The sequence below is a fragment of the Artemia franciscana genome, chromosome 11, assembly GCF_032884065.1.
Source record: "Artemia franciscana chromosome 11, ASM3288406v1, whole genome shotgun sequence".
In the NCBI taxonomy this organism is placed as follows: domain Eukaryota; kingdom Metazoa; phylum Arthropoda; class Branchiopoda; order Anostraca; family Artemiidae; genus Artemia; species Artemia franciscana.
In genome coordinates this window covers 46,485,570-46,509,725 of record NC_088873.1, presented here as the reverse complement: position 1 = coordinate 46,509,725, position 24,156 = coordinate 46,485,570, and the positions used below count along the sequence as shown (strand labels likewise).

Genomic DNA, 24,156 nt, shown 5'->3' with positions numbered 1-24,156 from the left:
GTCAATCCCGACATGTTCTTTTTTTTTCGCGGAACAGATATACCATAGAATCGGATGGAGGTTCACAAAGAAACGCAGACTTTTGCATCGCTACAGCAAACTCTATAAGAACACAAATCAGGCTCTCAAACCCGTGATCCTTTGTGATCTCTGGAATATAAAATGGGCTGGCACCTAACAGCCAAAATTAGCTATTCAATCAGTTCCATGACTTTGATTATGAATTTTTTTTAAAATCAGATCAACGCATGCAATTTGTCGTAGAGTTTAAATTATTCAACGCATCCGATATTGCAGCAAAACGGAAGATTTCGAGTCGTTTATCGCACGATTTATGTCATTAGTCGCATGTCGCAGGATTTTGCGTGAAATTGCAGCAGTGGGAAACAAGAGTAAGACTCAATTTCTGCTTGTCTTAGGTTCTAAAATGGTGCTTCGACTTTTACTTGAAAACTTTCTTTTATGAATTTTTTTCTAATTAATCGGTTTGGATAAACGAAATATATTTTTGCAGACATTTCTTTAGAAAGGTTTCACAGATCCATTGGACTTTATCACTTCGAAGTGTGAATTAAGGCAAAGGTTCTCTCATGGATTATAAACAATACATTGTGAGCACCACGTATGTAATATACCAGATATTCTTCAGTATAAACCTTTAAGCTAAACAATAAAGAATTCTTTGGTGTGCTGGCGGTGCTTTGCCACCGACTCGAATGCAAATGCCGCTTCCGAAATCCCTTCTGATGTGGGTTTGCGTTTGGGGACTACGTCTGAGAGGTTTATAATTCATTTCAAGCTGTTCGTCGGAATGGCAATGTTAAAAGTCTAGTACTGTGAAATTCAAATTCAGAAAACGAGGATTTAAGGTTAGTCCATATAGGTTACCAATCTACAAATAGTGGAATTGGAGGTAAACGTAGGCTTATGGTATAAAACCTATCAAATATGTGAGGTATTCAAACTAGTTGAAATCATGTTACTAGCAATTCTTTTGCTGTTGATTAGCTAATTTAGGATAAATACAGATAGGCCTGTATCAGTCTTTGGGTGAAATTCTAGCTAATTGACGTCTTGCTATCTCAGAAAGTGTGTAGGTTAGGAAAATGGAACTTTCAGGGATGGGTTTACAGGCTAAAGTATGTCCTGGGAAGGTATTTTAAAGTCCCCACCTCCACTCCTCCCTCTAGAGGGCCCTGAAATTTGCCAATATGACAGGTCTATACTAGTTGAAATTATGACAAACAACATTTGGTAGAATTCTAGTTAATTGACTTCTTGCTATCTCAGAAAGGGTTTAGGTTAGGAAAATGAAACTTTCAGGGATGAATCTACAGACTAAAGTATATCCTAGGAAGGTATTTTGAAACAACTCTTTCCAGTCCTTCTTCCTCTAGAGGGCCCTGACCTTTGATGACCTGTACAAATATGTGTGTTATAAAAGTGAAACCTTGCAAAATAGATCTTCTGCTTAACTGAAGTACAACAAAATTGTTTTCAGCTTCATAACTTTGCTCAATCCCAATTTATAAGGTTTTAAAGATATGCAAATACATTTCCTAAGTTTTGAAAAAAAAAAACAACATTGATATGGCTCAAAATTCTACTCAAATAACAGGAATTGCTCCCTCTAGAGGGAGAAGGAGTGGAGGTGGGTACTTTAAAATACCTTCCCAGGACATATGTTAGTCTGTAGATTCATCCTTGAAAGTTCATTTTCCTAACTTAAACCCTTTCCAAAATAGCAAGAAGTCAATTAACTAGTATTTTACCCAACATTTTACCTTAATTTTCAGTTACTAGTTCATTGTCTCTGCCTTTAGTTCTGAAAATGCAATTCTTGTTATTTGAGTAGAATTCTAAGCCATATCAATGTTGTTTTTTTTTTCACATTTAGTAAATGTATTTGCGTATCTTTAAAACCTTATAAATTGGGATTGAGCAAAGTTGTGAAGCTGAAGACAACTTTGTTGTATTTCATTCAAACAGAAGATCTATTTTCCAAGGTTTCACTTTTATAACACACATAGGCTATTTTTAAAGGTCTTCAAAGGTCAGAGCCCTCTAGAGGGAGAAGGAGTGGAGGTAATGGCTTCAAAATACCTTCCCTGGACATACTTTAGTCTGTAGGTTTGTCCCTGAAAGTTTCATTTTTCTAACCTAAATCCTTTCTGAGATGGTAAGAAGTCAATTAACTAGAATTTTACCAGTCTTTGTGCTAGATCTTAAGGAATTGTCTAGGGTAAGATACCCAGGAGTCTAGTTTGGCAGCTAACTACCACTTCAACAGCAACATTACAGTAAAATGTCTATTATCACCAAGAAAGTGAATAGTTTCACATTTGAATTTTTTTTAATTTTTTGGATAAGAATGTTAATAGGCCTAGCATGAATATTTGGTAAAGGTATACATAGTAAGAAACAAACTTATCTTTAGAATAAGAATCTCATCATGAAACCAAATATGACAACTGGCTCAAGATTTTGTTGCCCACTGCATAAAAATGCACTGTTCATCTTCTGCCAATCTTTTTCTGTGTGTCAATCTTTGTTCACCTTAATTGAGATAAGTTTTGCAGCCTCAGAAAAACTTGTCTTTTTTCCCAACCAACTGACTAGGCTTTTTGTTATTTCTTGCCCTTTTTCTTTGCTTTTGAGGAGGAAACCTTTGCCAACATTTCTGGTAACAACATTAGAAATAATCCCCTCATCCTCAAACATCATCATTTAAACAATGGATGTGTTCTCTGGCACTGTATATTGAAAGAGGGTTTTTCTATATTCTTGTGTCCCATTTCTATAGGAGCCTTTCACATTAGTGTCCAGACACTTAGATTATCTATTCATCTCATATTGCAAACTTTCCTCACTATAATGGTATCAAATAGCAATCAAAAATATTATGACTCACCAAATACAAAAGGCAATGATTAAAAAACCTTCCCTTTGACTAGGGTTGCCTCTGATTGGCCAACAGATATCAACATTTAGTGGAAATCTAAGCTTTAATAAATTTTCCCAATGCCTTGTACAGGTGAACCAGATGAACTCCTGCTGTGTTATGTTACATTAATATTAAATCTGGCCTTGATTCAATTATTGTAAACAAACTTGTAGGGGGTAGGGGGAGTGATACTCCACTTTCTCCTTTTGGCACTCCTGCCCCTCCCAAATTAAGGCTCTAGATCCATGCTTGTTGACACACCCTCAAAGATGATATATTTTTCTCTTATTTTTTTTTTACACAGCTTGTATAGCCTACCTGTGTTCATAAACTTCCTTCTTCAAACAGAATTTCATCCCAAATTCCAAGTATGACATTCATTTCCATTACAAATCTAATTTTAACCTTACCCAAATGTATTGGGTCAAGCCCATATTATATGTTCCCTATCCATTTTTGATTTTGTTGTCATCAATTCAAATTATGGGTAAATTGGTTTTGACAAGATTTACCCAGACACAGGTATATGAGTTGTATCTAAAATTAGAGAAATTGTATCATCTTTGAGGTTCCATGAAGGGTTTAAATCTAAATTTACAACAGAAATGAAGGTCATGTTTGGATTCAAGATGAAATTCTGATTATAGAGGTATATATGTTCTATATCTTATAGAAGATTTATCCTCTTTATCTATATCTTTATCTATATCTTTATAATAAAATATCTTAGCTAATGGTTTTTGGCAATTATGTTAGTAGTGTGGAAGTTCTACATATAGTCTTTAGCCAGGAAAGGGACAAAAAACAGATTTTAGAAGTTTGAAGTTATCTATGAAAATTTTATAGCCAATAGAGATGACAGAAGTGTGAATATGTTAAAGAACTAATTTGCAATGGTTCATAAGAAGCCACTCACTCTCTACATTATAATTGACTGCTTGATACAAAAATAAAAATGATCTCATTTTTATTAAAGCATAAATATCACTTTAGTATTTAATTCTGAGGAAGCAGTTTACTGTCAAGAAAGAAAACTCATTTGGGCAAGTGGATGACCTTCAACTGAGACACTAGTCAGTGTTAGTGCTATAGGTTTGATACAATGACCTAGTATTTTAAGTCAATAAAATCACAGGTAACACACAAAGGAAATACAACATTAAAATAAAAAACAACTACTTGAAAATAAAAAGAAACAAGTTTGTTAGAACAACCACAATATCAAGGTCAAAATTACTCTTCAAAACATCATTAGAAATATCAAATACAATTAAAATATTTGCTCATACTATGATACATAATTCATAGTTGGTAGATACATAGTTGGTTAATAAGTAACCAACTACATAATTCAAGAACAACCAAAGAGTATCAATAATACTTAGACAATAAATAAAATGTGTCTGTATCTATCTTATACTGAGAAACTGAGTACAGGAGCTCTAGGCTTAACAAACAGTCAGAATAAACTGTGATACTTTGTAAATTAGGGATCGAAGGTTGATTATTCATAAGGTGATCTAATGCCATGATTGTGTCATTTACCTCTGCAGACATTATAGACACATTATCCTACATCCTCTCACCCATTGCAATATTGAGTGATGGGAGAAACCTCCACTTGCCACCTTCACATTCATTTTTGAACCATCAAAAAAAATTGGGAATGGTTTTTGTTTGTAATTGTTCTGAATTCAGAATTTTTTTTCTGGATGAAACCAATGGGGGTAAGTTCTTTAGTCAACTTTGAGAAATTAGTGATTATAATGAAGATTGACCAACTCCATGGGGGTTTGAGGAAAGTGGGTGCAATAGACTTCACTGCCACTGGAAGTTTCTTCTGAGTACTGGCAAACTCGTTTTCAATGCCCCTATACATGGATGGATTTCTTAACCAATTATGCAGGGTATATTGGCTTTGATTTTTGACAGATAATTTATTAGAAGAAATCTTTGTCTTTCATTTATTTTTGATAATCTACTCTCAGTAAGCAGAAACTTAGTACTTGTTGGTTTCCTAAGACCAAATATGAGGTGGATTATATCATTTTGTGTTGTTTCAATTTCTATAAATCTGAGTCTTTTCACAAGAACCTTAAACAATGAGCCCATAATCAATTTGGGGTCTTATGTGCAATTTATAAAATTGGAGTAACATTTTCTCATTACAACCCAAGGGTGTAGATAGTAGTCTTTTTATGATTCTGATTTTCCTATAGCATTTTTTTATTGTATTTGTGATGTGAATGTGGAAATTGAGCTTTTGGTCAATTATAAGACCAAGGTAATTGATTTGATTATCCTCAGGAATGATAATGCAATTTAGCGTTGGTTTTAGCGTTCAGTCTTCATTCAGTCTTTGACCTATATGGATGAAAACCAGTTTATATTGGTTGGTTAACTTACAGAGGATTATTGTTTGGATATTTATTTCATTGCGCAACTATTGAAATTGTGTACAATGCTATATAGTGCTGTGAACAATTTGCTTTTGATAATTGGATAATTAAAATTGTGTACTATTTAAGTTGTGTAACGTGCCGTGAACAATTTGCTTTGAATAATTGGATTTTGGATAATTAAAATTGTATACGCAACTTCTGAATGTATATCTTGTGAGTATTGCTACCTGATTTGCTATTGCTTTTACTGACAACTATTGTGGCCCCGCTCATGAATTTTGATGAAATTTGATCATGTCACCGGATGATGCCAGGTGAAAGACTTGTCTTGAATCCCGTGTTGAATTTCATTTCACAGGCTAGAAATGCAGGTTGTTCAGCTGATAATATTGTAAAAATTGCTTGCGATTTTTTCAAAGGAGATATATTAATCGAAGCAAAGAAGATTTTGTGGGCTTACGCCTCTATTACTAGGGTAACTGAGCGCCCCAAAGTGACTGATAATGTAAGTGACATGGTTCGAGCCTTTGATCTTTGTGATGAGAAAAAGATCAGCCTACCTCAGCATCTGATTTCGAGCCAGATCAGGTCCCATGTGTGCCAGGGGAGACAACAGCTACGTTAACTCGAAAGGTTAATGAACTCTACATGGAATTTAAAAGCTTTGCTGAGCACCATAAAGCAAGGTCAGTCGTGCAAACTATTCCTGATATGAAACCTCCCCCACCCGCAAAACCGTCCTATTCAGTTATTGTGAAAAATCCACCAAAAAACTTGAATAATCGTGATGCTCGAAAAGATTTCCTGGATAAAGCTTGTGGGGGTGTCAGTTCAAGCATAGTTGTTTTGAGGCCTAGGAGGGATGCATGGCAAGTAGTTCTGTCGGACAAGGGTGCCGCCAATACTTTGGCAGATGCATTAAGCAAAGCAGACCAATCCATTAATGCTAAAGTGAAGAGTCCTGCCTTTTTCGGTATAGTACGCCGAGTGCCTGACGGAACATCTAAAAGTGACCTATGCGGTCTCGCCAATAACTGTATAGAAGTTGTTCAGTTAGGAAGTTCGAGGTCTTTTCGATTAAAGTTTGAGTCACGTGACCACCTAAACTATGCCACTGAGAATCCCCTTGTTATTGGTTACGAGCGTCTACCTATAACTGAGTACAAGTTTTTGCCTACCCAGTGCTACAAATGCCAGTGCTACGGCCATACTGCAAATAACTGTAAAGCTTCCCCGAGATGCTCTAAATGCGCTGGTGACCACCAAAACTCCAAAGAAAACCCGTGTCAACTTGTCATGAAATGTGCTCTCTGTGGCTCCTCCGACCACCCCTGTTATTCGTATAAATGTCCAGAAGCACAGAAACTACTGCTTAAGAAATGAACAGTCAAAGAAACACAAGTACAAGTACTTTACAAGATTTTACGTTTCTTAATAATTTGTCACTGTGCAATAATGTTGTTTTTAATTATTACGATGACCAAAATAATCTGTCCACCAACACCTTAGCTAGCCCCAATAGCCCTTTAAACGAAATTAACTGTAAATATCTTGACACTTTTGATTTTGTGAAAAATGTGAAACCTAAGCTAATGGAAGAGACCAAACTTAATGTAATTTGCTTTAATATCAGAAGCATACGGGATAAGTGGGCTAATTTTAAAGATTTAATTTTAACAAGTGGTTACTGCCCTTTCGACGTAATTGGAATAACGGAGACGTGGCTTTCAGAAATTGATGATACTAATGAATTTTCCCTCAGTGGCTTTCAAGCTATTCATATTGAAAGAAAATTAACCAAGTCCTCTGGTGGCATTTCTCTTTACATCTGATCAAGTCTAAAATTCACCAGACTATTAGATTGTGAATTCTTGTTCTCGCAACCTATAAATAATAGATGCATTTATTCAATAATCGTCGACATAAGTGTAGACGAGAATTCTTTTATTTTTTCGTTATTTTATAAACCATCCTCATTTCCGACACCTTTCTTTTGTAATCAGTTTGATGATTTTTCTAGTTTTATTAATTTACCACAAAAGAAGGCAATAGTTTTTGGGGACTTCAATTGTAATTTATTAAATGTTAGCAACAACAATGATAGTGATACCTTCTTTGAAACATTTACCTCAAGTGGTCTTCTTCCCACAATCCTTTTTCCTACTAGAGTTGATCCCATGAGGTCTACCGCTACTTTAATTGATAACATCTTTGTATCCACTTCCCTGGGAAACCACCTGTCCTCCAAAATAATATTTTCTGACCTGTCAGATCACTTTCCAATCTATCTTTCCTTACCCTCCCTATCAGCTACTCAACCCCGTAGAACTAATACCTCTACGTCAAATAGAATATATAATACTGTGAATATGAACCGGTTCACGGATTGTTTGAAATCCTTTGACTGGTCCAAGACTTTGGATTGTCAGGATGTTAATTCAGCCACAAGTAGTTTTACACAGGGATTGAGTGATCTTATTAGTTCAACCTTTCCAGTTCGTAAATCAAACCGAAAAACTACCCATATACGCCCCTGGATGTCAAATAGCCTGATAATCTCTTCATACCGAAAAAATGACCTATATAAGTTAGCTTGTAAAACCAGTAGCGTTATTGACCTGACTAATTATAAAAAATACAAAAACATATATACCAAACTCATCCGGGAAGCAAAGAAAAATTATCATTATTCAAAAATCTCTCACTACAAAGGGAACTTGCAAAAAATTTGGTCTACAATAAATGAAATCGTTTCAAAAAAAGGAATTCAAGATCTGTTCCTATTAACCTTAGGGACATCAGTGGCAGATTAATTGACCCGATTTTAGTACCGGATGCTTTTAATAATTATTTCACTAATATTCCAAATGCTAACTCCTGTTCCTTCTCACAGTCAGTACACCCTAGCAAGAATCCCAGATCCATGTTTTTCTCTCCAACTGATCGCAAAGAGGTGCTTCAAGTTATCGAATCTCTCTCTAATAGTAGTACACCTGACTTCTTTGGCATAAGTAATAAGCTTCTTAGGACCGTATCTTCCTATATTTGTGAACCCATTGTGCACATAGCAAACCTGTCTATGACCAATGGAGTCTTCCCAGAAATATTTAAATCAACAATTGTTATCCCGATTCATAAAAAAGGCGATCCGTCTGAGATAAGCAATTATCGTCCAATCTCACTTCTCCCAGTTATATCTAAGGTGCTCGAGAGAATTATATTCCGACGTATTTCTCCCTTTATATTTGGGAATCAGTCATGAGATTCGTTGATTTCTCCTCATCAATATGGCTTCCGTGCCAAATTTTCAACTGCTCATGCACTAATAGACGCCACACAGTTTATACGTTCCCAACTTGACCTTGAATATACTGTATTGGGCTTATTTCTGGATTTTTCAAAGGCCTTTGACATGGTTGATCACAGTGTTTTATTAAGTAAACTCAATAACCTAGGGATTCGCGGAGTTCCTTTCTCATGGTTCGGCTCTTATCTCTCTGGTAGAGTACAGAGTGTGAGACTGGGCGGGGTGACTTCACATCCCCTACCTGTCCGGAGGGGCGTCCCACAGGGCTCTGTTCTTGGTCCAATACTTTTTCTCCTTTATATTAATGATTTGATTACGGACCTGGGCCCATCAGTGCACCCAGTACTTTTTGCTGACGATAGCAACTTTTTCATCACCGGTCCTAATTTACCATCCGTCGTCACCTCTACTCAAACCCTTCTGAATAGAGTACAGGAGTGGTGTCTCGTTAACTGCATGACCATTAACAGCAAGAAAAGTCAGGTGGTATTATTTCAAACCCCTTACAAAAAAAATGAAGTTCAGCCAGCACTTAGTCTAAAATATTCTACCAATCTCCTCCCGCAGGTCGAAGTTGCCAAGTTTCTTGGTGTCCACATAGACTCCTGCCTATCATTTGCAACACATGTGTCCTATATCAGAGCCATAATTTTGCGACAGGTAAGTATAATTAATCGTGTGAATTATTTTCTTCCTCCCGATATCCTTGTCACCCTTTATTATTCTTTTATTTACCCATATATCTCATACTGCGGATCTGTATGGGGCAATACTTATCCTTCAGTTACCAATAAATTAAAATCTGCTCAAAACCGTGCCGTCAAAGCAGTTTTTCGGTTGCCACGACTATATCCCACCAAGGACTTGTGCTCTGATTTTGGTATTATCCCTTTTGAACAAATCATCAAAAAGTTAAATCTATCCCTTGCATACTCCGCTTACCATAAAAATCTTCCTCCCCACTTATTAACTTATTTTAATAGTAATAATTCTGAAGGCCACTGTCTCCGTTCATCCAACCGTTCCTTCATTGTCCCCAGGTGTATCTCTAGTTCCGCCCAGCGATCCCCAATTTATAAATCTATAATTCAATGGAATGTAATACCCTCCAGTGTCGAGCTATCCACAAGTTTTCGGACGCTATATAACAATGTACTAAAATCTTTATATTATATTTCTCTAAATGTTTGTTCAATTTGCTTTAATTACCCTTGTTTTCTCTTTTCTTTTCTTTTTTTTCTTCTCTCTCTTTTTCATTTACAATTTTTTGTTGTTTTGGTCCTTAACAAGTTCGCTTCTAGGATCTTTATTATTATTGTTGTTATGTGTTTTCTTTTCTTTTTGAATAAATTGGATGATTCTTGATTAGGTAGATGCAATGGGTAAATCAGGTTTTTGAGCAATTTTTTCAAATTGTAATAGTGACTTTTACAACTTTGAATGTGCAATCTCAGAGTTGTTGCCAGTTGTCCATAATACCAGATCATCAGCATATCGTAAATTGGTGTGTGGGAGGCTTGTGTCCCAGAGAAATAGGGAGAAGAGGAGGCAGCACAGGACTGCACCCTGTGGAAGAACTTTGGTTCTTGTAGTTTTAGGCGAAGAGGCTGAACCTGCTCAAACAATGAAGCATCTATTTTCAATGAACGATTTTATGAAGGATACTAGTTTTGGGGGTAATCCGAGACTTGTAAGTTAGGCTAAAAGGATCTGGTGGATCACATTGTCATATGCCCCTTCAAAATCTAGGAAGTAGCAACTAGGACGTCATTTCTAGATAGAGATTCATTTATCGCATTTGTTAACAAGACAAAAGCATCTGTTGAGGAATGGTGTTTCTTGAAATCAGTTTGCGTATGGGGTATCATATTATTCTTCTCCACAAACCGAATGAGTCGATTGTAAATCATTTTCTCAATTACTTTTCCCGGCACAGGTTTAATCATTATAGAGGTAAGACAAAGGGTCATATTTGGGTTTATTTTTCTTTAGGATTGGTAAGAGGGAGGAGTATTTCCGAACAGTGGGGAATGTGGATGTACTCCATGCATGATTAAAGCAATTTAGGAGTTCCTGTTTATAAGAAGGGGCGAGATTTTATATTCATGTTGGGTGCATCTTGTCGTAGCTACTTGTAGTCTTAATCTTATTGTGATACATTGCCTTATTCAGTTCATGAATCGTGAACAGACAAGTTATGTGCTCTCAGCCTGGGCAAGGCTGGTATATGGGATTTATAGATATTGGGGTGGTGTTGCTGTTGTTATTTTATGTTAGCTTATTGGAGAAACAAGTTGCAAATAATCTTGCCTCGTCATTATCATTATGGGTATTATTATATAATACTTCATACTAGAGAGGGTTGGGAGATGTTTTTTCTGCAGATATGGCTTATGAGTTCATGTATGGTCGGCTCACATGTTTTTCTAGGATTTTAAAATCTCCTGCGGAGTAATTTCTGTTCGTTTGAAGTTTTCACGTTTTTTTAGATATATTCTCCTTGCTGCCTTTTTTGTTCTCTGTTTATTTTGGCACTCATTTGACCACCGTGCTTTAGGAGTGTATTCAGGGTTTGTTTTCCTGGATGTTACCTACCTCCAACTAATTGCAGAAAAGAAGCAAAATATCACTCCATCAAGAACTCAAGCAGAAATCCAAAAAATTTAGAGTGGCAAAGTTCCATGAGTCCCTGGAAATTTGTACTGATAGCTACATACAAGCAGGTATCCCCCAACCCATGTGAATCTTCAATAGGGTCATTGACTTCTTACAAAGCCTCGATGTTTGTCGCAAGAGCCATAGGGGTACCTGCTGAGTATTTACTCATCAATTGCTGGAAAAAGGTAACAGGCCCCCATGCTTCCCTTGTTTGTCCCTTATGAAAAAGGCCAATTAGCTTTCTTTTCCCCTTGGAAGAATAAAATTCAATGCCATGGAGAAGAATCAACCAATTTTGAAACTAGAAGGCCCCAAAAGATGGAGTCCAAGTGCTTTCTAACTAAGAAGAAGTCTTGGAGATAGTATGATTAGCTGTATTTGTTAGTATGGATGCCAAAACTTCAGCATGTGTGTCAGCTGTTATAATTGAAATATAAGACCTTTGGGTGTGACTTAAATTTCATCATTAAACTTTTTCTTGAACATAGTCCAATTTGCTTTAGAGTTAATATATTTAGGAATTTGTGGCTGAATTTTAGTAGGTTCATTTATTGAAGAGACTATTGCAAAGTGGTTTGTGCAAAGGTTATCAGTTTTCTTTGTATTAATTTTATTCAAGATATTTTTTGACAAAACTCATAAGTCAGTTGTGGAAAATTTACCACTTTTGGGATCAAAATACGTATTTAGATCTGGAGGAGTAGCAATTTATTATTAAGTATTATCAAACATCAAACGTTCAGTAAATTTAGCAGATTTATTTGCTGGCTCATCCCCCCACAAAGGGCTGTGTGTATTAAAATCTCCACATATAATTATATTTTTTAGCATGTTAGAATTACATAGATAACTGAAGAAGTTTATATCATCTGCAGTTTGGCTATTGGGGTTATAGAAGCTTATCATGTTTTGGTGTTATTCAACCATGCATTAATCCCAATTTTATCAATATCATTTTTAAAAAAGTGGAAAAATTAATTCAAAAAAATTTGATATTATTACTCATTATTAAAACTGCACCCCCACCTTTTCTCTCTGAAAACCTATCCTTTCTCAGGATAGTATAGCCTAGGGACTTTATTTGTTGGTTTTTGGTCAAGTGGGTTTCCTGAATGCAAGCAATATATTTTTGTATATAAAAGACATTAGTTGATTTATGTTTTGACAGTGATCTTATATTCCACTGAAGTATGGAGATCTGCTGCTTTAGTTTTCATTTGACTGTGTGTCAATGTTTAGCTTTCCTTGGAGTAAAGCAAGATGCTTTTTTGCTTGAATAAGTATATGATTGGGTAGGTACATGTTTGCCAATTCATTTATGTTTGTTGTTTTCTGTGGCTGTAGGAGGTTCGTAGATTTACTACATTAGAGTTTAATATGAAGAGGCATGTATTAGGTGTTAGCTTGTTCGGTTGTTCATTAGGCTTGTCACCAATTAGGGGATTAAATCCTGGTAATGCTTCTAGGTTAGTTCTACTTGAGAGGGGTGACAAGGCAAACCCCTTCTCATTGGACGAGGAGCTAGATGGCTTAGCGTTGGTGATTCTCTACGGTTAGATTGTTAGCTAGGGTGTTTTAAGGAAAGAGTAAAGTGGGGGGTGCTTGTTGCTTTTGGTAGATTTGGGTTGGGTGTTCCACGAGTGTTAGTATTGATTGATTTCATAAACGGTTTAGTTTGGGGTGATTGGGCTGCATTTGCTTCCAAAGCTGCAAATGGATAAGATATAGCTTTTTCTGATCCTATTTGGAGTGTTGGTGCTCATTTTTTATATGCAAGACATAATGTTTTATTGGAGGAATCATGGTGGTCTTTGTTGTTAATGCATGCTGGCTGATCATTTTTACAATTGAGCATTCCTTTGGGATCAGAACTATTACATATACTGCAAGTTTGTAAGATTTCACTGCATTTGTTTGTTGTATGTCCAAGTTTTAGACATTTTTGGCATTGGATTGGTTTTGGCTTGTAGCCTTGGTGTGGTTTCATTTGTCCAAAGACGAATATATGACCTGGGATATTGTTTTTTTCTCTAAGTGTGAATAGGAAAAACTTGCTTGACTTTTCGACATTAGCATCTGATTTGCGCAGTTGGGTGACATCTACAACCGGGATTGGCTTGCCAGTTCTATCAGATAGCCCTTCTTTTAGCACATGATTTGGTATTCCTGGAGGAAAGTTTTAAGCAACTATTTTAGTTGAGTATTGGTTTGGGGTCCAGAGACCGGACTTTTTTGGGTTGTTAAGAAGGGTTTTAAGCTAAGTAGTTTCTATGCTGATTTAGAATCTTGGAGAGCTATTAACAAAGATTCATCACGGTTGGTGTTTAATGAAAACACTGATTTTAACTATTTGAAAATTGTTACTCTTATTAGTCATCTTATTCATCTCAAAGGGAATTTCAGGAGATATATTTAGGCAAGTTCCAAGGTTTGGTGCAAGGGGAGGGGAGTTGTTTTTGATTGGAGTAATTTTTTCCTTTTTTTGGAGCTCCTAAGGATCTCTCAAAAGTCATTTTCATCATGGATAGTGGCATAAGCCCCCACCTCCACCATTATCTTATCCATTGAGATTAACCCATCATATGAGCTTTGAAAGAGACTTGACCAGACAAGATGGGGCGAATATGGAACGTTTTTGGGATATTTGGGGTAGTGTCCAGGGGACTACGGGGAGTATTCTTAGCATTGCCTATTTGAACAAGCTTGAATGCCAAAGAAAAGAAATTGGAATACCAGACCGTCTGCACTCTTGTGAAGGGGGTCTTCACCATCCACAAAAAAAAACACAGTGCAGTCTAGAGAGTGATTTGGTGCACGATTGGTCGAGTTTCCTTCTGATGACTTGAGATAAATATGCACAAGAAATTTTTTTTAATTTCTCAAGATGTTGCTGATCTCAGTTTTTCTCTCTTATACTTATACTCCTCTATAATATAACCAACAAGGAAATGCAAACGAACACAACATAAATAACATACCTATGTCCACTGATTACAAATCGGGGAAAAATTGCCGAGAGGATCACTGGCGCACATATTTTTGGAGTATTAGCCCCCAGATCCTTAGCAATGTCGTCAAGCAGCACTAGCGGATCAGCAAGTCCAACAAAAAAAAATATTTCGGTTTCTGACCATAAGCAATTTCTTTAAACTGTATGCAACACTTGCTTGATTTCAGGCAGAAGAAGAGGAAGGAAAAAACATAGGCAATGCTCCCTCTTGTTATTGGAATTATGCGAAATATTTAAGTATTCTTGAGAAACACACGTTTTGGGCAATAACATCACATCAATATTTTTAGATTGGAGATTTGCTGGGGTTTTTTGGAAATTTACTATTATTATAAAGTAAGTTAAGTGGCCTCATTTACCCTTAAGTACTAGCATTAATGGAAACCAAACTAAAATGTACCCATGAAGCATCTGTTTCAAGGGCTATTTGTGTAATTTGGAGTCTTAGCCGATTGGGTTATTATGCCCCCTACTGATGAAAAATGTAGGCCTACTGTTCCTGGGGACGTATTTTCGAACATCGTCTAGTATGAATAAAGGCTTTCTTTAAACTTTCACCTGATGTCATGTGGGGTCATTTGAGGTTAAGCAACATTGAGTACCAGGAGGGTGCAATCCCAGTGCAGAATCACAATGCTTCTTCTGTTAGAAATTATGGGCTTTTCAGTCAAAACTATTTAGCCTTATTCCCTTTCCTTGGTCTATATGATGCATGTGAACCATTACAGGTTGCTGCAACTCATGTCTTGTATCCAGGAACTGGATAAATCCATGCTCCTTGTACTCCAAGAACTGGATAAGTCAGTTGCATATTTCAAGCTCATACTCTTTGTGAGGGTAGGGGAAGCCAGGCTTTCAACTGTTAGTGGTAGTTTGTGGTGTTTGAAGCACTTTTATAAAAAAGAAATTTGAAGGGTAGTTTTGCAGGCGTTAACACATTACATTCAGATAGGTAATGATTTTTGATATTGCAGGATCTGTGATATGGTCATGAGAGTGTTAGGGCAGTAGCTTTTGGTATTTGATAAGAGAAAACCTGCAGGTTAAGGCCATTTGAGTCTAGAACAGATCCTACAATAATTTTTGTAGTGAAATTCGATGAAAAATGGAGATAAATTTAGTTGGGTTATTTACCAGATGGGCCTCCATTAATCTCCGTCGAGAGATATATCTTAGAGGGATGGGTCTCCTACTTGGCTGGTTAATATTTACGAAAGTCTTAGCAATTTCATCTGCACAATGATTACCCATAATACCTTAGTAACATTTACCACTGTTGCCTGTGTTTCTTGTTTAATGTATCTATTTAGTGACTTTTCTCATATCTGACTAACCTTTTCGAAAAACATCGCCAATTTCAACTTGAAAAACTTGACCAACTTGTGTTAACCCGGTTTGACTGCCTTCTCTACTCTTTTTTGTTGCCAAGTGGTTGGCCTAGTCCCTATCACCCAGTTCTTTTCTGCTTTCATAGCGCTATTCACTGCCAATTGAATTGCTTCCATTTGGGGGAAAGATGACCATCACTTGGAGCTGGACTATAAGTTGGGTTTTCGAAAATTCTACTTGAACTGATGAAGCAAGACTCTCATTACCTTATCAGCCTGTGAATATGAAGCACAGTATTGCTTTTGGGATGACAATACCAAAAATCTAGTTCCAATCAGGAAGAAGCACAATCTCATTTTGTAATGTTGCTAGTCTGATGAAAAATATTGCTTCTCTGAGATGCCACAAATGAATTGTCAATCGAAGGAGCCCTCTGCCAAGTTTCAAGAATCGTCTGTACTATGAATTGCTAGTCTATGAATTGTACTATGAGTGTTTTTGTGTCTTTTTTAGTTTCGGGATACTACTTATTGTTTTTGGATATCAATGTTACAGTATTAGTCTCAGATTTATAATCAGTAAGTCACAAACCCTGAACTACAGGAAAGTAGAAAGTTGTACTTTGATGTTAATGATTTGATTAAAATTTAATTATTTTGGACCATTCCTTAAAGAACCTCTGAGTGATCAAGTGTTGGAAGTAATCCAAACCTTATTTTTGCAATTCTTTTTTTTTTGGGGGGGGGGGTAAACAGGACCAAGGACCAAACTTTGAACTCGTTAAATATAGATATTAAGAATCCTGGTATGACTGATTCCAACGCTGTGCAATGTCCCCCTCCCCTTTCTACTGAAATGTGTCAAGTGTAGCCTTTGTTTTAGATCAGGTATCTGCATAGTTTGGGTTACTGACCTCTGGTGCTGAATTTGTCATTTTCCTCTTCTCCTTGAAGACACTTTTGTCAATATTTTTACATTTTTATTAATCTGATTAAAATGGTTATCTTTGAATTTTGAAAGGATACCGCATGGCGTTATGGATGTGACCTGAGTCCTAAAATGAACCTTATTCTCCTCTTAACTCTCCGCAGTTCCCTTATTATTTTGCTAATTGAATATGAAATTTACAGGACTGACTGAAATCCCAGAATAGAACGGCCGCATAAGAAAAAAAAATGGCCAAGAAGATACCTTGTTGGTACTAATTATGTGAATTCCCTTATTTTTTGCTTTTACTATTTTCTCTTCTTTTCTTTGTTTATTTTTCTTTCTTCCATTTCTGTTCTTCGCTTTTTGTCTTTGCTTTTGGTTTCGAAGATCAACGTTTAACTAGATTGTATCATCAAGATGCACAATTTCCATCTAAAAGAATTTGTTTAGGGTGGCAGGAATCTAATTCTTAATGAGTTTTTTAGGTTTGCGAGAAGATATGGATACTGGTGAAAAACAAGAAATTGTGGAGGAAAAGGAAGAGAAAATGCCACAAGAAAGTACAAAAGAAAACATTCCTGACATAGAAAATGGACAGCCACTCTTGAGCTCCTTGGTAACAGAGGGTAGTTTAGCTGCCACATTGATGGATTCTAAAAATGGTTTAGACACTAATATTCATCAAACTGACCTTAAAAGTGAGACAAAAGATGAAGAAGAGGTAGCTGATGAAATTTGTGATACAACCGAAAGTGAATTTTTATGTGATGAAACAGAAGGTACCTTTTCGGAAGATAATATCGAAGATTACGGCTATGAAGCTGATATGCCATCACTCAGACCCAAAGATGTTCCCAAAGCTCCTCGCAATTTCACCCAATTCATCATGGATGAGCATGATGATTGTGACATGTTTATAGATTTTAATAAAATGAATGAGTTGCCACGTGACTATTCCGTTTCTAGTTCTGTAAGGGATCAAGAATTCTTTGATCAAGATTTTCAGAATGTTTATCAAAATGAAAGGGAATCGCGAGCTCTTCAGTTGCCTAGAGAAACCTTGATTGAACGAATATTGGAAATGAGAGAAAAAGTGAAAGTTTTACAGGATCAGTTGACTGAAAGAGAGGAGCATGATCCACGGACCGTGCTGACAAAGCTCCATGCAACCCTTGTTGCCCTTCAGGAAGAAAATAAAAATCTACGCAACAGACTTGGGCCATGCAAAATACATCAAAAGTTATAAATCACGTGTATATTTAATTTTTGTTTGTAAATTAAGTATTTTTGAAATAAATAAATGTTTACATTGATCTTATAACATTGTCTACACGGTCAAAAGATGTGTTCAACGGGTCCAGTTATTTGAAAAAAATCAAGATATTTGCATCCAAAAATGAGTTTTGAGACACCAAAGGTGTTATGTAGTCACCAAGAGTGTAAGGAGTTCATCAAAACCATCATGTGGGGAGTACTGACCGCTTACACCCTCTTAGTTCTAAATTGTCCAGGTTATCCTTGGAAGTGGGCATTTGGCCCAAAAGCTATCTGTTATACTAATGAACATTTGGGCTTAAAAGCTTACCATTTTAATTTTTTATGCTAATTAAATAAAACAAAACAAGGTTTTTTAATTGCAAGTAAGGAGCGACATTAAAACTTAAAACGAACAGAAACTATTCCGTATATGACAGGGGTTGTCCCCTCCTCAACGCCTCGCTCTTTATGCTAAAGTTTGACTCTTTGTCACAACTCTACTTTTTAAAGCAATAGAAACACTTTAGCGCAAAAAGCTAGACGTTGAGGAGGGGACAACTCAACGCGAAAAAGTCCCTCTGAAAACGTCTGTACACTTCATAATAACCATTACTATATGTAAACAATGGTCAAAGTTTGTAACTTGCAACCCTTCCCCTGGGGACTGTGGGGAATTAAGTCGTCCCCTAAGACATAGTTATTAGATTTTCGACTAAGCTGAACAGAATGGCTATCTCAAAATTTTGATCCAGCAACTTTGGGGAAAGATGTGCGTGGGAGGGGGCCTGGGTGCACTCCAATTTTTTTGTCACTTAAAAGAGGCACTAGATTTTTTAATTTCCGCTAGAATTTCCCTCTTGCGACACTCTAGGACAACTGGGTCTATACGATCACCCCTGAAAAAAAAAAATAAACATGCATCCGTGATCTGTCTTCTGGCAAAAAATACAAAATCTCGCAATTTTGTAGATAGGAGCTTGAAACTTCTACAGTTGGGTTTTCTGATACGCTGAATTTGATGATGTTATTTTCATTAAGATTCTGTGACGTCTAGGGGATGTTTTTGCCTATTTTCTAACAAAAGGCAAATATATATACATATATAATTTTCTCAGACTCCTAACTTTTGATGGGTAAGACTAAACTTGATTGAAATTGAAATTTCTACAGAAGTGTTCTCTGATACGTTGAATAAATGGTGTGATTTTCGTTAAGATTCTATGACTTTTAGGGGGTGTTTCCCCCTATTTTCTAAAATAAGGCAAATTTGATCAGGCTCGTAACTTTTGATGAGCTAGACTAAACTTGGTGAAACTAATATATTTAAAATCAGCATTAAAATGCGATTCTTTTGATGTAACTATTGGTATCAAAATTCCGTTTTTTAGAGTTTTGGCTACTATTGAGCCGGGTTGCTCCTTACTACAGTTCGTTACCACGAACTGTTTGATTTAGCTTGAAGGTTGGAATGCTTAGAACTTGTAGAAGAAGTGTTTTCAAAAAAGGAACTTTTTCAAAAAAGAAGCGAGTTTTTCCTAAAAAAAATAAGCGTCTTCAACAAGACAGAACAAGAACGATATTTATCCGTGTAGCTTCGATTTATACAACATTCAGTGCATGCTTTAACTGAAAATTTAGGAATTAGCCACAGAGCTCCTCAGACTGAACTGAGGGGTCTACTACTATTAAAAGACGTATTGTTTTTATTTCTCCTAACAATAAAAGAGTATTGAATAAAATTTGTAACTTCTTTGGATATATAGTTTCTTTACAATGCAGACCTTGTTTGCAGATACGTTTATATGGTAGGGGTTCTTTGATCCTCCCAATCATAATTTTTGCGAATTTTTTTTGTTTTTGTTGTTTTTTTTTATTATTTTTTTAGTTTCAGATGGGCTCTTTTATGTTTGGTTCGGTGATATTCATTTAAAATTGTTTCAAATAAAAAATACTAGAACGTTCTCAGAAATTTGGTTGGGGAAGGGGAAGACGTCAAAAAATAACGTAAAAAGGTGATTTGCTTTATAAGATATATGGGAAAAACCGTAAGGTATATATACTGGTGGATTAGACGTCGAACTTGCCTCCATTTTCTATTACATAGTCGAGTTCTATACGTCTAACTCTTTTTTCTATCGGTTTTCCTGCAGTTGTGGGAACAACTGTAGGAGAAGAACATGGCACGACTAAAACACATTGATTTGGCATTTCAATTACGGGAGGGGCAAATTATCCAAACTACCCTAAAATCATGTGTTACCTTTTCACCATCTAATCGTGGACTAGTTAGTATTTATCACGGACTTTAGTTAGTAGTCGTTTAATAAGAAACTGTCTTTTAGGTTTTGAAAAATTACTCCGATCTGGAGTCGTCAGAGCTCCCTTAGGACGTTCGGTATTTCTCGAGTGGGGTACGACCCAAATTCTGAGAACCACTTCAAAAATTTGTCAATAAAAAGTGTCTCTACTGTATAAAAGCAGTTTATTTTTGGGGGGGGGCATAGATAAAATAAAACCTAAATATAAAGGAACACTAGGAATTTAGTTGAAATGAATCAAAAGACAATAATTAGAACTATCAAATTAGAATCAAATTTTTTTGTTCTTATGCCAGAGACGTGAAAAACTGGAGAAATTTCCAGAGAAATAGAAAGTTAAAAAAAAAATATTACCAAAAAGAAAAGTATACTTAAAAAGAAAAGTTAAGAGCCGTATTAAATTTTTAAGACCATCAGAGATAAATGTCTAAAATAAACCAAACTTTAAACGACCAGAAATTACTATTAAAATATCTCATTATTACTAATTGAAACCTAAAAGGAAGAGAAAACTAAAATAAAGTATCATAGCAAACATAGAGATAACAGGTACTAATATAGATGAACAAATAAATCTTAAAATGAGCAAAATTAAATTGAATATTCAAGTCAAACTTAAAACGAATTAAAACTACTACAAGCACTAGTTTGGCTACTGCCCTTTTCCCCCTTCCCTAACCGTGAAAGTCCAAAGTCTGTTACCTCATTTGCAATTCACAGAAAATAAATTTTATTACAAATACTTTCTTTTATATTTACAACATCGATAAATAGAAATTACAGTGATATAAAATTTTGAATTGTTGAGTGTTATGCGATTAATATAATTATATATTAAATATTCAGTTTATTTTCATTCGTTCTTTCCAGTCATCTTTGTTATTATAGGGATTTCCTATTTATTCGTCGTCGATATTTTGAAAAACAAAAGCATATTGTTAAAGATACATATAGTTTCAATAAACGCGAATAACGCAACAGGCTTAGAAAATTACAATTAAATAAGGAATGTGTTATTTTAGCGTCTGCAAAGGATAGAAGTAAGAGTATATATGTAGTATCTACGACACGTGCGAAATTACGCAAAATGACAAATCACTTGGAACAGTTAAAGAAAAAGACATGGAACAAAAAGAACAACAAATCACATTGAATTAGAAGCGAAAATGTGGCTTAAAGCTAAAGATTAACATGATAATTATGCTATTGCGGATTTTAGATAGTGCAGAAAATTAAAATTGAATAAGGAACGTGTTGAGCAGGAAGGGGGAATTGAACGACAAAATTTCTTAATTCAACTGAAATTGGTGATTTTCTACCTTTTACTTGAAACTAAAGAATAAAACGATGATTACGTCGATTTCAGATATTTCAGAGGGCATAAACAATGGAAAACATTATTTTGAATGAATCCGAACAGTTAAAATAAAAGGCATAGAAAAAAGTCGGATTTTAGATATTTCAGAGGGCATAAACATTGTTTTGAATGAATCCGAACAGTTAAAATAAAAGGCATAGAAAAAAGTCGGTTTTTAGATATTTCAGAAAGCATAAACATTGGAAAACATTATTTTGAATGAATCCGAACAGTTAAAGTGAAAGGCAGTGAAAAAAGTCGGTTTTTAGATATTTCAGAGGGCATAAATTTTGGAAAACATTATTTTAAATGAATCCGAACAGTTAAAGTAAAAGCCACAGAAAAAGTCGGAGGTAATGATGCACGAAAATGAAGCGCGATCTGCGGTTACAAGACACTTGATAACCAGTATCACAATGAATACATCGAATCGTAAATGAAATCTGCGGTTAGAAGTGAAGCAACAGTGGGAATCACAAGGAGCTCCAGAAGAAAACAAATCGTATAAAATGGATGATTCTTTGATGCATTAACAGGAAGAAGGAATTGAATTCACGCCAGACTTTCTTAACTCAATTGTTATTGCTTACTTGACACCTCATGACTTAATAAAAATAATGAATATGTATTTTTCCCTTTAAACAAAAAACTGTGTATTTATTTAAAACACCTTTTTTTAAATAATATGCCTTTTCAGTATTTTTCCCAGGGTGGTTGCATCGGACCTAACCCGACGCCATGACATCAAGAAGAAGTTCGCACTATCTTCAGTTAGAAGAGAAGCGACAACGAGAATCAATACATACAAGCCTGCCGCTTGCCTAGTATTGCAGCCCGGCCTCAAAATCGACTACATAGCTGCTGTTTTTCTTAAAGCTGGCATATTGAATATTCCTGGCCAAAAAATGGAATGATTGTGGTCATCAAGTCCAGGCTAATTGTAGAAAAAGCCAAGACAGATAGTCCAATTGAGCGAGAAGCAAACCTGGCATTAATTCTCCCCTTACTAGGATCGTATAAAAATGATGTTAGATGATTTGTTAATAGACATGTCTATCTATTATATGTCCATGCGTCATTGCTAGGGCAATAGAACCAAGGCAGATAGTCATAGAGCTAAGGTAGTGATAGAACCTATAGTTTTCCAAGTTTTTGCTTAATTTGGCACGGGTAAACGGCGGGAGTAAGTGTGCCTCTCTTATTGGACCAATATTTTTTTTTTTTTTTTTTTTTTTTTTTTTTTTTTTTTTTTTTTTTTTAGCAAGTCACGCCTGCCTGAGTCTCAGGAAGGTTTTAGCAAGTCACACCTGCCTGAGTCTCAGGAAGGTTTACCAAGAATTTAAAATTGACCATTAGATTGCCTGGCATGAGAGGTAATTAAGGGACGCCTAACCTAAGGTCTTAGGCAGGTTGAATCAAGAATTTGTATCTATATATATATATATATATATATATATATATATATATATATATATATATATATATATTGTTGAATTCTTAGCAGGAGCCCTGATTATAATGGCAATGTGATCCATTTTCCTACCAACTACAAGTGAAAAAAGAAGAAATAAAACATTTTGGATAATTCGTCGTTAGTTTATGGGATAAAATTTAGGAAGCATAAAACCCAATTTCGATCAATTAAATAGTAAATTAGACTTTTTAGTGTAAATAAAACTAGATCTTATTATAAATAATACTATAAATAATAAAAGTGGTTATTGCAATGAATAACTTTGAAATATCCCTCAGGTTAGGAAATGGTTAGGATAATTTTCCTACCATTTCTGCATGTATTTAAAGGAGAAATTACACTCTTTAAAAATAAACTTTAATTTTTCTAGTAATTTCACTGGACACTTATTGAATTACCTAAGTCAATTTATATAAGACACTTAAACTAGATCTTATTATAAATAATACTATAAATAATAAAAGTGGTTATTGCAATGAATAACTTTGAAATATCCCTCAGGTTAGGAAATGGTTAGGATAATTTTCCTACCATTTCTGCATGTATTTAAAGGAGAAATTACACTCTTTAAAAATAAACTTTAATTTTTCTAGTAATTTCACTGGACACTTATTGAATTACCTAAGTCAATTTATATAAGACACTTTAATTCTAGAAGAATTTATTTATTCACTACGGGAATATACAGGAACACCAATTGGAGAGAACAGAGGGCGGCTTCGTCCCCCTCCCATCCATTCTAGAGCACCCATATATACAGACAGTTCACTATATTGTGACACGCTGAAAAATATGGAACAATTTATGGCAAAACCGTGATTCAAACTTAGTCCCCTTTGAAATTATTTTATTAACTCCCCACCTCCCCATGAAATAAATTTATGGGCAGCCCTTAGGCATTTCACCAGAGAAAATATTTTGATCTCATGATCTATGATTTTAATTTAATGTACGTTTCACTATGCGGCTTTGACGAATTAGCCCCCTCCCCCCTAAACATATACCTTTCGTAGTAATTATTTTTTACTACTCAAATAACAAATTTTCCTCTTCTCATCTGGATTTTGACTTTTCTTCATTTTTTCATTTTCATTTCATCGATGTCCGTTTGAAGCTTGGTTCAAAAGTAATAAGTGATTAGTGCCATCTATATAAGATTTAACCCCCTGA

The 24,156-nt window shown here is 35.4% G+C and overlaps 3 protein-coding genes across 3 annotated transcripts in view; 2 read left to right on the top strand and 1 right to left on the bottom strand.

Moving 5' to 3' along the window:
* Nucleotides 1–856: 856 nt before the first annotated feature.
* On the top strand, nucleotides 857–17,893 carry LOC136033298 (uncharacterized). The gene is made up of 2 exons (XM_065714069.1): nucleotides 857–913; nucleotides 17,066–17,893. The coding sequence occupies exon 2, from the start codon at nucleotides 17,080–17,082 to the stop codon at nucleotides 17,824–17,826; it is 747 nt and encodes a 248-aa protein (XP_065570141.1). The 5' UTR covers nucleotides 857–913; nucleotides 17,066–17,079; the 3' UTR covers nucleotides 17,827–17,893.
* On the top strand, nucleotides 5,995–6,729 carry LOC136032641 (uncharacterized). Its single transcript, XM_065712915.1, has one exon. It carries the CDS (start codon nucleotides 5,995–5,997, stop codon nucleotides 6,727–6,729), a length of 735 nt encoding a protein of 244 aa, XP_065568987.1.
* Nucleotides 17,894–23,630: 5,737 nt separating the features above from the next.
* Nucleotides 23,631–24,156, bottom strand: part of LOC136033299 (uncharacterized) — a 34,443-nt gene continuing 33,917 nt past the window's right edge. The window contains exon 5 of the mRNA XM_065714070.1: nucleotides 23,631–24,152. Coding sequence (XP_065570142.1) covers nucleotides 24,081–24,152 — 72 coding nt within the window. The 3' untranslated portion in view covers nucleotides 23,631–24,080. The remainder of the gene's footprint in view (nucleotides 24,153–24,156) is intronic.